General features: G+C 38.2%; 1 protein-coding gene across 1 annotated transcript in view; it reads left to right on the plus strand.

Moving 5' to 3' along the window:
• CADPS2 (calcium dependent secretion activator 2) overlaps window positions 1-15,610 on the plus strand; it is a 284,927-nt gene that overhangs the window by 92,550 nt on the left and 176,767 nt on the right. Inside the window, exon 3 of the mRNA XM_054272587.1 lies at window positions 642-974. Coding sequence (XP_054128562.1) covers window positions 642-974 — 333 coding nt within the window. The remainder of the gene's footprint in view (window positions 1-641; window positions 975-15,610) is intronic.

Genomic DNA, 15,610 nt, shown 5'->3' on the forward strand with positions numbered 1-15,610 from the left:
CTATAAATGAGCTATGTTCAGGCTACATACAGTGTCTGGAAAGGTTGACCTTGCCAGAGCCCTTCTAAAAGAGATGAAAACAACTGTTCTTGAGCACTGAAAAGTTTTTACAGAATGTGGACCTGATTTAATTGGTTTGTTGTTTTAATGTGACTTGTCATATCTTAGAGTATGAGTAGTTGGGAGGGGCATTTTTATGTTGATCATTGCTGATTTTACATGGAGAATCCCATACTGTATCTCCAGTATTGTATCTACGGCAGTAGAAAGAGCTCTCTGTCTTTGAGTCTATCTTCTCAAGTGTTAATATTGATTGTGGTGTTTCTTTAGTTTTTGGGGATATTTTGGTTTGTGGTGTTTTTTTTTTTCCTTTTTTCTTCCTGGATTTCTGTCTCATTGTGGGTAAATTTTAAATTAGCTGCTGTTAATCCAAGGTTCATCTAGTCTAGCTATTCTAAATTTATGCATAAATACTTGTAAAAAAACCCCATAACAAACTGTATAACTCTCTCATATAAAGCCATCTTGTGTAGGAGCAAAATATTATCTTGTACTCCCTTACACAGGAATTGTTTTGTATTTGTGTCCATGCCTGACTGGTTTTGTTTCTTTTTTTTTCCCCTCTTCTTTTACTTTAAAAGGTTTTTCTCAAGAGTGACCGAGTTGCAAGAATGGTCCACAGTGGAGGATGTTCTGCAAGTGACTTTAGAGATGTTTTTAAGAAAAACATAGAGAAGAGAGTCCGAAGTTTGCCGGAAATCGATGGATTAAGCAAAGAGACAGTGTTGAGCTCTTGGCTGGCCAAATACGATGCCATATACAGGGGAGAAGAGGACTTGTGCAAACAGCCGAATAGAATGGCCTTAAGTGCTGTATCAGAGCTGATTCTGAGCAAGGAACAGCTTTATGAAATGTTTCAACAGAATCTAGGGATCAAAAAATTGGAACACCAGTTGATTTATAATGCCTGCCAAGTAAGTATTGGTGTCATTTGCTTTTGTTGTGTCCAGAATATCTCCCCTCTGCCAGCTGGTCCAGGGCTTCCTCTCTGTGTGTAGAATCATTCAATTTTAGGTACATTTCTGCAGTCCAAGGAGATGAGACTGCTCAGCAAGGAATCTTTGCATGATCTGATTGCTGCTGAGCCCTGGGATAAAGGGTGTGCAGAGAATGTGGTACTTATGCTACAGGGGTCTCCTTTTACAGTGTCACAGCTCACATGATTTGAGTGATTCTGAGGAATGTGCCATGGTCTGTCCATCTGCATACCCTCTGATAAATTAGATATGCATGCACATACGTTTCTAAGCCGGTGTGTGTTAATCTTTAAAAGAAATTTGCTGCCATAAATAGATGACAGGTGATTCAGGCTCCTGTTGGACATCCAGTGTCTAGAAGGTTTGCGTGTTAGAACTAAATGTGCTTCCATTCAAGCATCCTCTGCAAAGCTAATTTTCACATTTCTGCATTGTTGTTTTGTTGGATAATGATTTTTCTTGTAAATTACTGAGGCCAAGACAGTCGATTCAACAGTCATATTTAGATTTATGTGTATAATCTCTTGCTAATCAGTAATATATTTGGTATGTAAAAGTATTTTATTAACCAGTGTTCATAGTGATGGAAGTGTAAATTAACATTTACTTAAGGAGGAAAAACCTGAAGAAAAAGAAGATATTTTTGCTAGTCTCACAACCAAACAGCATAGATGAAGCATTTAAACTGAGATCAGACGGCTTCTTACACTGTCTATGAAATATTCAACCAGATTACAGCTAAAATGTGTTTCATATATTATGCTGAAGGCTGGTTTGTAGTTATAGACCATCTTAATATAGGAACAAATTATATGTGTTAGTGTAGCATAAAGTCATGTATCTGTTCTATGATCGAAACATCTGCAGTATGTAACACTTCTGCTGCTTCAAATTATGAGCAGTGTTTTGAATTAAATGAAATAGAAAGTATTCCTTCTTTTTTTTCCTATTGGTCCCTTCTTTTTTGCTTTTGCCTCTAAATTTTCAGGTAAATCACTAAACCTCTGAGATATGTGGGTTGGTAATAAGATGAAGAAGCATTGAAATCTAGGGGAATAATTCTGCTTAATTTTGGGAGGGTTTTATATACGATAGAACGGAGATGCATGGGAGGCAGTTTGGATAAGTCCTCCAGAAGTCATTCAGTCCATCCTCCTGCTCAGAGCAGGGTGAGCCATGAGGACAGACTGGGTTACTGAGGGCTTTACCAGGCAGGTCTTAAAACTTCCAAGAATGGAGATGGATTTTGCAAACCTTATGGGCAACCTTTTCCATCATCTGAAAACGTGAAAAAACCACTTTTTTGCCAAGTAGATAACTTGTTACTTATCATAGAAACTCGGTATGGATTCCTCTCTCCTCTAAAGTCTGAGGATTGCTGAGTCTTGCTTTTTACATTACTGTGGGTGGTCAAAATCTACTGTTAGTCTGCACTGGGCTAGAGGAACACAAAAAAAGTGTGCCCTGCACAACTCTGAAGAATTAAACAAGAAAATTGTTCCCTTAGTCTAGTAGTGGTTTTGATGATACATCCACTAGATCATTGTATCTGTATACTTGAAGGCCTCTTTGTTTTGGTTCGTATCTGTATAAAATGTGATGGACCAAAACTGTTTGGCAGATATCAATAATTTTCTGTATCATTCTTGGTCCGTAACCCATAGAGAGACTGAAACATCCCAGTGGCTAATTTCTGTCTTCTAACATGGTAGAATTGTGAGTATGGAATGGTTGTCTTTTTTTTATTTCTTACTTGAAAATTAAAGAGAAAATAACCTTGTTGTGCGTAAGAAGGGAGAAAGATTGACCACCCTGACACGTGCAAAGATGACTCAGTCGGATTAAGAGAAGGCATTTCTCTTGTTCTTCCTGCTTCTAAGGTCTGAAATCTGTTAAATATCCCTTGCAGGTCTCTGAGGTACACAATGTTTACCCTGGATTTGTGTGAGTATTGGAGGATGGGAACTAATGAAAATCTACTTCTTTGGGAGCAGATATATGAGCACCTATGTACCTAAAGCTGGAAAGAATGGAGAGGGAAAAGCTTCAGGACTATACCCTTGTTTGGGGTTCTAGCTTTCTGCAGATTTTAGTTTTCTGAGGCAAGGATGAGGTTACTTTGCTAAAGCAAAAACTTCCATTATGTACTCCAACAGAGTTGCTACCGACAACATTTTTCATATCCTGTTCCTGTGGTCCAGTCAAGCACATAATAGACCAAAGTTATCAGGAGAAGTCTGTTGCAAAGAAAAAGACAACCATCATACCTAACCTTGCTGAGAAGTGCAGCGTAGACAGCAACCAGTCTCTGATAATGTAATACCTTTTCTCCTTTAAGGGTGAAATCCCTTATTTCTCTTTATAGTTTTAATAATATTTTAGTTTAGCCTGTATCTTACTCCTTTCTACTGACAGTGTATTTATAAAAGTTGAGATGAAGTTAGGCTCTGTTTTCAGTCAGACCAGCAGTTTTCATTCTGCCCTAGAAGCCTCTATCTGTCTTTGTATGGAAATGCTCACTTTCATTTCCCTTTGCTGCTGCTGTTTAGAATACTAGAGACATGCAGATAATGATAATCAATAGTGTCTGGGAGCAGTGAGATAAGTCCAAGCCCAAATAGATATTAAAATTGTATTTTTGATAGAGGTTTGATTAGTTTGGCTTCTAGCCTGTGCTTCTAGCAGAGAATCAGATATATGAAATTCTCTATTTTTTCCAGCTCTGAGAAAGAGTTGCCCTTTAAAGCAAATCTGTACAGTTATAATTTGTGCAGAAAACTCTTTCTTCTTTCCCCCATTTTTTTATGCCTTCCAGCCATTTGGAAATAGGAAACAGAAAAATGTCTTACAATGTTGATGATAAGAGTAAATTATCCTGCTCCTACAGGGTTGCTAAGCAGACAAGAGTGCTCTGTATAACTGTAGGAGGTATTGTCTGCCAGCCTCCTCCTTGTGACTTCCTCAGCATTTAGAACTTTTTATTGGATTTCTGTGTCTTCTGCTCCCCAGCCTGTTGTAAATGGAGCATTCCCTTCAACTCATGGACCATTGATATCTTGGTATCTCAGCCCAGCAGGCTGTTGTCGCAGACATCTTTAATGAAAAATCCTTGCCTTAGGATTTTTCCTCCTGAGAAGCTGAGAGACCTCAGGAACAAAATGTAAACATTGATTATCTGCTGCGGTGGAATGCAGCAGGTGGATCTTTGATTGGGCCATGTTGGTTGTTTCTAATTAATGGCCAATCACAGTCAGCTGGCTCAGACAGAGAGCTGAGCCACAAACCTTTGTCATCATTCTTTGCTATTCTATTCTTAGCTAGCCTTCTGATGAAATCCTTTCTTCTATCCTTTTAATATAGTTTTAATGTAGTGTATATCATAAAATAATAAATCAAGGCTTCTGAAACATGGAGTCAGATCCTCGTCTCTTCCCTCATCCTGGGACCCCTGTGAACACCGTCACAGACTGTTCTGCCGGGTGTGGGTTCCTGCCCATCCACACTGGCTGTGGTTCTCCATCCCTCGTGTGATAGAGTGAGCACCAATGTTCATTCAACCAGAAGAAAAACCTAATCAGAAATAAAGTGAATAGTGATAGACAACTCTCTGACACTGTCAAACAGAGTTCACATAGCTATGAGAATTTTATGCGTTTTCTTCGAAGAACTCTTTTTTCACAATTTTCTAGCATACACTAAATGCCTGAGCTTGTACTTAGGGAGTGAACATTAACAAGATGTTTACATGAGGATGTTGAAGATGTCCATGATCTTGTTTTTGACTTGACAATTTAGTGACTGACCAGCAATTGCTGTTAACCACCCACATCTCTTTGTGATTAAAGGGTTTGGTTTTGCAAGTGTTTAGACTTTCACCTGATTTTTATTTACATTGTGTCGCCTCAAGCAGTGTTATATGATAAAGAGATGATTTCTAGTTAGCTGGGACTTAATGAGCTCCTGGACTTGCGTTTGAGATGCTTGGCCAAACTGTTTCAATTTCTTTGATTTACAGAGATCAGGCATGATACTTTTTTCCTTTTTTTTAATTTTATTTATTTGCTGATGTAGAAGATAATTCTGCAGTAAGTCAAACCGAAAGAAACTCAAACTGATTTGTGGTCATAGACTACTATTATTACACCACTTTATCAGAACCAGAATTTCTTTGTCAGGTAAATTGTAATTCCACGCAGGAGTTTATTTTATTTTGTAAATGCCTTTATAGGGTTGCCTTTTTTGGGTGATCTGAATTCTCTTCTTGGGTGCCCAGAGGAGAGAACAATACTTTTCATAAGAAAAAATGCAAATCACATTCTATTTTCTAACAAGCAATAAATAACTTTCAGCATAATGTAACAGCTTTTAAGAATTATTTGCTAAGTGTTTTAGTCTTGACAATCAACTAGTGGTAATCTTTGCTAATCAACCACAAAGTAGGTCTTTTGGAAATAGCTTTAGATGGTGCTTTGCTGCAAGATACAATTATCTGCTTAAAATCCTTGTATTGTGTCTGATTCTTGATTATCTTTAGCAAGATACTACTTTTTGTATGTGTCTAATATTGAGAACGATGGATTATATTGTCCCTTCCATAATAAATATTTTTAATTCTAAGAGTAGTTTCTGTCTAGAATTTCTTCTGACTGAAGTCTGCTTATGGTGCTACAATTGCAGTCTTTCACCTAGCACTTTTCTGAAGTTCAGTTAATTATGTAGTTTTGGAAATAAGTCAAATTAAGGGCAATTTAATTTGCAGCAAGGCCTTTGTGACTTTTGTATGTGTTTAGTTCTGATCCTTTCCTGGGTAAAATGATGGGAAATAGTAGAGTTATTTCATAGATCATAGAATTTCTCATGCTTCTGGATATTTTCTGTAGAAACTTTCATACCCTATATGATTTATGAGGACAAGTATAAGTTTATGAAGCACAAAGAAGAATGATATCTTTGTACAGAAATTTTCAGTGTAGTGTTGGTTTTCTTCCTCTTGGAGTAATTAAACAAGTACTAAGATTCAGTTTAGGTTTTAGACCAAAATTTAAACAGATTTGTTAATTCTTTACGTTGAGACCTGGTGCAGGGCAAAATATTGGTTTGGGCTGTATATTCTAGAACACATAAATATGTATATCTGCAGGGGCTTTAGTCACAAGAAAAGACACTGACATCTGGGAGATGATACAACAGACCAGGGCTTCTGTTAAGCCACTGTATTTTTGATGGTCACCAATGACTGTCATTCCTTACTTCATGTACAGTTTTTACCTTGCACAGCAAAGCAACCTGTGAAGAATATTAGCAAGGTCCATTGCTGTATTTTCAAGGTAACATCAAGTGTTAGCTAAGACATCCACTGATGTCTTAAACATCCCATAGAGCTCAAAACGTCCTTTTACCTTGCCCAAGATATTCCTATTTTCCTTTAATAAAAAAAATCCCACACCACAGTCTTGTTCTCATCATGTGCTTTATACAGGAGATCTGCTGCTTTCAGGCCTTACCTGCTAAGAGTTTACTGCTGGGTAGCTGATGCACAGCCCCAGCATGGGGCAGGGTTTTTTGCTCTCTAGATAAAAGACATTTTTGCAGACACTGCAGAGTGGATGCAGACAGGGCAGGAGTGAGGGTAGAAGCTGTCAGGCCTCTCAGTGGGCAGAAGGGACTGCAGTGGTTTGAGAGATGTCTGGGGAGAAGAAAAGCAGTGATTTTGTGGGACTGTGGGAGGCTGGTGTAGAGTTATAGTTAGTATTCAATTGTTGACTGGATTTTTATATGCTAAATGTGAGTCTAGAAAGTTTCTTCACATTGTCATGGGATCATAGTGATGTCCTTCCTTACAGAACAGGTCGGTCCTTTTAAATTGCCCTATGTGTCTGTCAACCTGAAAACGGTTTCATGCCTTTTATAGCAGAAAAATTCAAATAACCACACTTCAGGTTTATTCACACATGCTTTTAGTTTCTAGTACCTGTAAACATATCTTGGAATATATCCAGAATATATCTTCCTTCATGGTGTCCTCCTAAAAAATAAAAGTTTGCTTTCTGATTGATTTTACCCTCTTCATGGGGAAGAAAGATGAGCCACTGTCTGTTCTTGAGCAGAGTAATTCAAACCAAGTATTTCAATGAAGAAATAAATTGTAATTCCCTACAGGATTTTGGATGAGATATCATTCTTGATTACATGCATATAGGATTTTAATATGAAATTATTTCAGTAATTATATTTTCTTAATTATGTTCTTCATTGGTATTTTGCCTCCATTCAAAAGGTTTGGAAAGGTCTCGCTCAACACAAAAAATTTCAATGCTTCTGGAAATAGTGTTGCAACCTCAACTCTTCCTCCCAAGATTACTTCTGTGATCCTCTTTTGAGAAATTCAGAGCTAAAATGAATAGTGTTTGTGAGGCCAGTTTAGATTTTCAACTTAATAGCATGAGTTCTGAAGAAAAAGGAAGTCTTGTGACCCCAGGTGCTTCAGTTCTGTTAGCATGCAGTGATGGTATTTAAATAGGCTGGAGAGAGAGTGTTTCAGCTCCTGTTAACAAATGTTTTTTTCTATAATGGCAGAGTTTACTTTGGGAAAAAAGTCTCTGATTGGCCCAAAGGTTGTTGATTTGTTCTCATTTACTCTAATGATAGAAGAGTGATGGAAAGAATATTAAAACATCCTCAGAAAAGCAAGTTACCTTTTTACCATGCTTAAGTATCTGATTCTGAACAATGTTTAGAAGCCAGCTACATCATTAAATACTTTGAATTATTTTTGTTTGTAGCTAAAGCAATACTGAGAAAATACCAGGGAGAAATGGTATGTTGGCAGCATTAATATGTTTTTCAGTACTTGAGGTATTGCAGTATCCTTATGCAGCTATTGCACAAGGAAAATAGGCTTTGACATACACATTTAAAAGAAAAACAAGTGGATCTTCTGAAAACCATAAAACTATTCAAAGCTTTATTTGTCCAGCATAAGCATTAAGAAAAAATTCTGAAGGATAGTTTTGCACTTTTAATTTTAAGATGAAAGTTACATGTGGATTTTTCTATCATAGAGCTCTTTATGCATATGTGGCTTCTGTTTTGCATCTGTGTGAGAGGTTTGGACATTTAGGGTCTCTAGTAGACTGAGAGAGTATCAACACTCATCCACTGGTGGATTTACTAGTTGGCATCCTGGTAGGCCTGTTCTGTGCATCACCTCTGTTGCCATGAGAGGCCTGGCTGGGATCAGCAGAGAGAAGCTGAGAATCCATCACCCATCTACCCTGCTCAGTCTTATGCCTCCTCTGAGGATGAAAATCATGGACACTGGGACTTTGGCTGCAGATCTTTCTTTCAAGCTGCTTTGTTTTCTAAGACTGTCTTTGGCATTCAGTGAGTGAAGGAACAGCAGTGGAATGGCTGTGTTAGCACAATGAAATAAGGAAGTTGTTCTGGGCTTTATAAAAGGAGATCCTCTGAGCTTTTAATTTTACCTTGCCTGTGTTTCTTCCCCTAAATACTCTTTTGGAGCCTTAATGAAGTAATTAATGGTGTTTTGACAGTCGCTTGAGTTCTAGATCCAAGGGAGTTAAGCTTGCCTGAACACTCAAAGCCAAATATATCCAGCATTTAACTTGCACTTACATTAAAATCACCCATGCATTTGACTCATCATGTTTCATATTACCAGATAAGAATAAAATTTGTCTACTTTAGTATTAAGGAATAAAAATAAATCTTTTCTACCAAAGGTGGTTGTATTATTAATTTATTTTTAAATCTTTTTTAAAGAGAGATTCTGTGTCTTCAGGTAGGTGAATACAAAACAAATCATTTTTACAGCCACATTTCCAGACTGATGATTAAGTTTATTAATGTGTCTGACTGCTAGCTTATATGTGCATTGGAATGAATCCCTGTGAGCAAGCTGAGTAAGTTAATGACCCTTAGCATGAGTTAGTTACCTGTTCTTCTTATGGCAAATTAGTATTTTATATTTCATCTTCATCAATTTGAAGTAAAGAAGTTTTGCTTAGACAACTGTTTCTCTGCAGCATTTTTCATCCTGAGGTGTCTTCAGCAGCCATTGTGAGGCTGCTCCTGTGGAAAAGCCACAGGAGAAGAATCATCCTGTTTCTGTATCTCTTTGGCTCACTGGTAGTGAACTTTTTGTTCTGAAGCTCAGCTGCTTTTTTCCTCCATTTTTTTGAGATTTTGAGGGAGAACCTTCTTAGCTCTTCCTTCTTCAGAGGAAGTTTCTTTACAAATAGATTCCAGGACAAGATCCTTAGGGGTTCCTGCACCCCAGTCACTCCAGAGGCAAAGACGCAGGTCGATGTGGAAATGAGCTGTCTCTTACTCCCTCTCTATATATATGTGTATATATATATATATGACAGATACATATTTTGGTCATTAACTCATTATCAGGAAGAATTAGAAAAGGCTGCTCAGGGAGGTCCCATCTGGACACATTAGGTTTGACCCTGCCTTGGCAGGGAGGCTGGACTAGATGTTTTCCAGAGGTCCCCTCCCAACCCCTCCTGTTCTGTGATTCTGTTATATTTTAAATATAAATGTAATAGCACCTCCATAGTACAGGATGGACTGCCCTATGCAAGAGTAATTGTTTGTATAAAATGACTGAGAAATCTACAGCTCTCTTCGAATGAGCAATAATTCATGTGTTTATTTTTTTGTCCTCTAGGAGGATATTGCTGTGCCTGTCCTAAAAATGAGAGAGCTCTCAGGACACCTTTTCAGCTGTCTCCTCTGCTGAGGCTGTCCTGATGTCTAGAATCTAATCTCTCAATCTCTAAGCTTTCAGGCTGTCCATCCCAGATACCTTCTCACCTTGAAAGCAGATTGATTCTCACCATCACGCAGGGAGGTGCTGCTTGTCCTTTCATTTATTCCCAGACTTTGTATTACAAGCCTCAAGGACAGTTGTTCAGATTCAGTCTGGTGTCTGTGCCAAAGCGGTCTGATTTGTGATTAGATGTTCTTCATTTCCAACTTCTGAAATGTTTACAAGGATATGCCTGTTTCTCTCTCTAGGTCTTCTATACGTAGGTGTATTATCCTGATTTTAGTGTTGTATGCATTATATAAAAATTCTCAGGCCAACTAAATTAAACTTGGTCAGTAACATGCGTAGATACTGAAAAAAAAAGTAACTCTCAGACTAAAAGTTTACAGCCTACTGAGAAAAAGCAAGAGAAGAGTAAAAGTAGGATTCATCTCTACTTTTTCCTTATAAAAATCTGTTTCTTGAGATAATGAATAAATAAATTGACTCCCAGACATTTTAGCTACAAACAGGAAAATTCTGTAATAATATTGAGGCTATATATTTAGTAGAAATGTCAACTTCTAGCTGATGTTAAGAGGAGGTGGTGTATGGTAAGCACACTGGGGCTATTGCAGGAGAAATATCCCTTGCAAATGATGTAAGGGAAGAGTCACTCCTGGTATCACCTTGGAATAAGCTGTCTTCCCAACTGGTCATGCAGTGCCAAGATTTTTTAATGTGGGAACAGTAAAATTCCTGTAAATGAGGGAAGATAGGACTGAACCATGCCTGAGAGAGCCTCCAAGGTATACACAATTTCTGAAGAAGCTTTATTTTATTCTTAGGAGCACTGTAAACTCTGTAAACTCATGTTCCAGTCAATCTGGCACAGTCTTCTCACTGTACTGTGTCTTTTCTCAGGGGGCTGGAGACAGCAGAATCTTTCCTGAAACACCTGTGCCTCCCTTGGGGAACTTTTCTGAGTGATATTCCATGTTAACCATACTGGAGTAACTACTTTGCCTTAAAGATGGATAGGAGACTTCCTGTGAAAACTGGTGTTTTCACACATGTTTGATGTTAGCAATGAAGCTCTCCCTGTCTCTCTGCAGCTGTTCTGGAAAACTGGCTCAGGACCTGGCTGCAGGAGTGGATGAGTTCTGTTGTGGAAGGAGAACATGGTGGACACTTCAGGTTGTGGGGGTGGGATCCGAAGAAAGACAAAGCAAAGTGTTCTTGGTTGAGTTCACCCTGTCCTGGACAAAGGCTCTCATCTGCTGGCCAAACCTTTATACTTCCTTCTAGCCTGCATCTGTGAGGGTACAAAGATTCCTGAGGCCCTTTTGGCCTTCCAGCAGCTGCCCCTTAATCTGTGTGAGCACTGGTGACATGACCCTGATGTCAAAGGTGACTGTAAGAGTCTGACAACAAAGACGGCCCAGGTGCCATCCAGTGTGGCAAGAAAGCCAAGACATGATTGTGGGCAGGATTGCTAACCTAACATGGAGGATTTTAAACTAGATTTTTAGACGGATGAGCCCTAAACTGCTGTCTTTTGGGCCTCACTCCACAGATAAGAACCTTCACAGATAGAAAAGTCAAATTCTCATGGTGCAACACAAATCTGAAGTTTGCCTTCTTATACATTGACCTCTGGATTAAATCTATTCTTCAGTCCTTACTCAACTGTTTGGGATTTTGTGTTGTGTGGATAGGTATCTATACATCACACCACCACTGATCCCTAGAAATAGGTGGAAATACAGAACATTCTCCAGGTTATGCTATAAAATGGAACAGAATTGGGGGAAATTGAATTCCATTTCTGCTGTCATCTAGCTTCTTCACACCATGTTTACAGAAAGTTGTCAGCTTGAAGTCTGTCTAATAAAGTCAGCAATATTTAATTATTTGGAAAAAATACTGACGTGACATTCAAGGTGCTTTTGCTTACTTAATGCAATTCCATTAACATTTATTGCCCTAATTGCGTATGTTCCCTTTGGTTTCAACACCCCAAAGAAATTCTTACCAGTGATTAGTAAGGCAAGAAAACATTTTGCATGATATTTTTGGAGAGTGAGTAGGGTAAGCAGAAGGAGAGGGGATTTCCTTATGAAGCAAGGATGACTTCAGGAAAATAGAAAACACTGTGAGCCACTTTAGGACATAAATATGCATATACCAACAAGGTTTGCATGCTAATCTTTTGGTTGTCTTGGTTATGGTAATCTCTGTGCAGGTGGTGGGAGAGGAGGAGGGTGGAAGGCTTTTCCTAAGGAGGATCAGGACATGAGTCATAACTCATTTAAGGCCCATCACTTCCTCTGAGGGTGGGTGTGGGAGGGTATTCCCTAGGCAGAACCTGAAACTAAGTTGTATTTAAGGTGACAGCCAATATCTATTTCAGCAGGGTCTGGGGGAAGGTGAGAGAGAGAATAAAAGCACCCATTTCTTTGATCCTCTTACTCACCAGAGATTACCAGTGCAGCTGGGACTTCCACAGTATCCATGGTAGGCATACAGATAACTGCTTAAGCACTTTAAATAACTCTGGGGGCTTTTACATCTCTCCATTGATCACCTAGGGACCCTACATTCTGACTTAAAAGGTACTTTATTTAGATAGTTCAATAGACTCTGTAAATAGCTTTGAAGCTTTTTGCCCTGCCTAGGTGTAGGGAGAACACTCATACAAATAAGATTAAGATTTGAGTGAAAAAAATTAATAAAAGTTAAGCTATTTTGTTTGTGGATATTCATAATTTCTGTGGCAAAGTTGGGGTGGAAGGCATTTTCATAGTTACCAACAACTGAAAAGTTTGACCTTTACAGTGTGGAAGATAGCACTGTGATGAGTGTGAAAAGTCTGTCTTAAAGGTATTCCTGAACTCCAATAAGCAGATGTGAAAACCAAGATATAGTTAGATTAAAAATGTTTACAGTGTGGCATATTAAAGACTTATTCTTTCATTTCTGTTAGTAAAAAAATGATGCTTTGCATCCATATCTTTGATTTATCTGAAGGATGTATTCTTAGTATTTATTGTGACTAAATCTGTAAATAGTAAGAGCTTGTCATTATTATCCTTCCTTCTGTCACAGCATAAAGTGCTTTCCTTGTATTTTCATCCTGTCTAGCAGTGGTGGCCAAACATTGTAGTTTCGACCAGTAAGAAGGGCAAACCTGGGTTTTGTCAACTGCTCTGTTGCATTGCAAATGCCAAGAGAAAGAGAGGCAGAAAATTAAATTGTTTTCTGTGGCCCTTCTGACCTGTGCTGACATCTTTTTTCTCCTCTATAATCCCTTACTGATTCAGTAATTTGAATCCTAATGTAATTCTAATCACATCTAATTGTGCAGTTTAATATTTATGTTTGTTATGTAAAAACAATGCTGCTCTAGACACCCAGTGGTCTGACTCCTCATCGCCCCATGACACTTTTTTCTGAATGACAAACTCTGTAGTAAATACCCAAGTCTAAGTAGCAGTCTTCTTATGGTACAGTCTTGATGTTTTCAAAGGAGGTTTTGGATAAGGGTTTCTTATGTTTTCCTTTTGATTCGTTCCTAGGGAGTTTTAAGCTTTTTTTCTATCTGGTTCACTCTGTTTAGGAGAATTGTTGCCTGTTTATTCAATATATTTTGGCCTGGAAAAGGCAACGTAAGAGAAATCTCTGACTTTACAGATGAGGTGAATATGTTTTGTCTACTCTAACGTTGCTTGAGCTGCAGGGAACTCCAGGAGAATCTCACAAAACTGCATGGGCAGAAGTGTGAGGAGATGTGATTTCATTTAGCTCTAATGTAGCTAAGCTAAGGTGTTGCACCAGAGGAGAAATAAACCAGTGCAGGTCCAGAAGATGCTGAACTGAGCATGGGCAATTACAACTCAGTAAGACACTTTTGTTTCCCTGTGGTGAAATCATTAGTTCTTTATACAACAGTGGCATCATTTTCCTGCTGTATATAACCTTCTTATGCCTTTACATTCAGTATTTTGTGCAGCTTTTTTCTCCCTCTCTGAAGGATATAGGGCAGGTCAGTGAGGACTAGAGGGTGGCATTGAAAATCATGGAACAGCAGCATTTTGCAGGGTGACTGAAAGGGCTGAAACTCTTCAGTCTGCAGCTGAGAAGGTTGACAGGGAGGAGGAGTATGGTTTACAAAGTTTACAAAGTCATGAAGGTAGTGGGTAAGGTGAATGTGTACCTTCACTCAATAAATGCTACACCACCAGAAACTGGGACACCCAAGGAAATTTGTAGGAGATTGAAAATGGAAGCAATGCGTCCATATGCAACTTTTGGAGAACTTGCCAAACCTTTTGTCATGGGGAGTGATGAGGGCAGAGGTTCACAAAGGTATGGACAAGTTGCTTGAGAGCAGGTCCATAATTTGACAAAAATAGAATTTTGCCTGGGTGTACCTTATAGCATGCCACACATTTCCTCAGGCTCCACAACTATCATTAGAGATGTTTGCTTTGGAGAGCAGCCAGGCCTCAGCATTTTACCCAAATAATCTCTTCTGCTCTCCCTTTCACACCCACAATTCTGGTCTGTATGGACCAAATTCTGGGGGAGTTTAATGTTGTCATTTTCTTTTCCAAATTTGTTTCTTATTTGGGTTTTTTTCCCCCTTTCAGAATCTGCTGGTAGTAATGTCCAAGTATTATAATGATTCCAAGGCTAAGTAAAGAGTCTGTAATACTTACAGACACTCTAGCTAAAGCCCATTAGATGTCTAACTACATGCTGTCTCATTTTTGTCTCCTTGTTGCCTAAACAGACTGCTGTGAATAAATAAATATTTAAAATGTCTTTATCTAGGTCAGAGTATCTTTATCACTGAATGCTCACATTGCATAATTAACAGCTTCTGTGAACCAAATAAGGCATCAGCTTTTATCTTTGCATCAAGTCAGAGTTAAAACTAGTAGCAGACTCAGTATGGAGGTAGTGATTTTCTTTGTAAATACGAGGTCTTAGCAGACTTTCTTCAAATGGTGTTATCCCAATATCTAGGCAAAATAGTGATATGTGTGAATTATTGAATTATCTTCATTTGTTTACATATCTCTTGCCATGATTTTTTCAAGACAAGAAACCAATCTCAGCTCTTGGAATTTAGATTATCAGAATGCCAACATTCCTATAAAATATATCTTTTATTTGGGCAATCAATGCAGAGCAATTAAATGACCATTATGTGGAGAGGACCATGCCTATAAATTAGTGAAAATCCTGGTTGGGAAGCTCTAGTTTCTTTTCAGCTCTCATTAACAAAAATGGTGCTGGGATTCTGTTCACATCCAAATAGGCCAACAAAAACCTCATTCTTAACTGTGCAAGGAGATTTGCATTGCTTTTCCGAGTGTCCTGTTCACAGAATATCAGATCAACTCTGTAGATCAAAATATACAATAAAATATTGAAGGCCACATTTTCATTTGGTCTAGAATAAATTTTGAACTGTTAATTTATTTTTTAGTTTTCTTCGGTAATGGTAATATTAAGAAGAAGAATATTAAATGTCACATGACATTTGCGACATACAATAAAGGCCAAGGTTGTCTGGCAAGGTTAATCAAGTTCACTGTTAATAAAAGGTTTTCCACTACTTAGAGTTTCTCTGAAAGGTTAATAGCAGTCAAGTAGGAAAGATGATTGATAGGGAAGCAGTCATTGACTGAAGTTGTATTGTACAGCTGCACATCACAGTATTAAATAAACTCTTTCTTGATAGAGATTTCCTCATTAATACATGGTGTGTATTTATTTCTTCAAA

Source organism: Melozone crissalis, unplaced genomic scaffold (genome assembly GCF_028551555.1).
Source record: "Melozone crissalis strain CALT ecotype California unplaced genomic scaffold, PUWL_Pcris_2 ptg000004l_1, whole genome shotgun sequence".
In the NCBI taxonomy this organism is placed as follows: domain Eukaryota; kingdom Metazoa; phylum Chordata; class Aves; order Passeriformes; family Passerellidae; genus Melozone; species Melozone crissalis.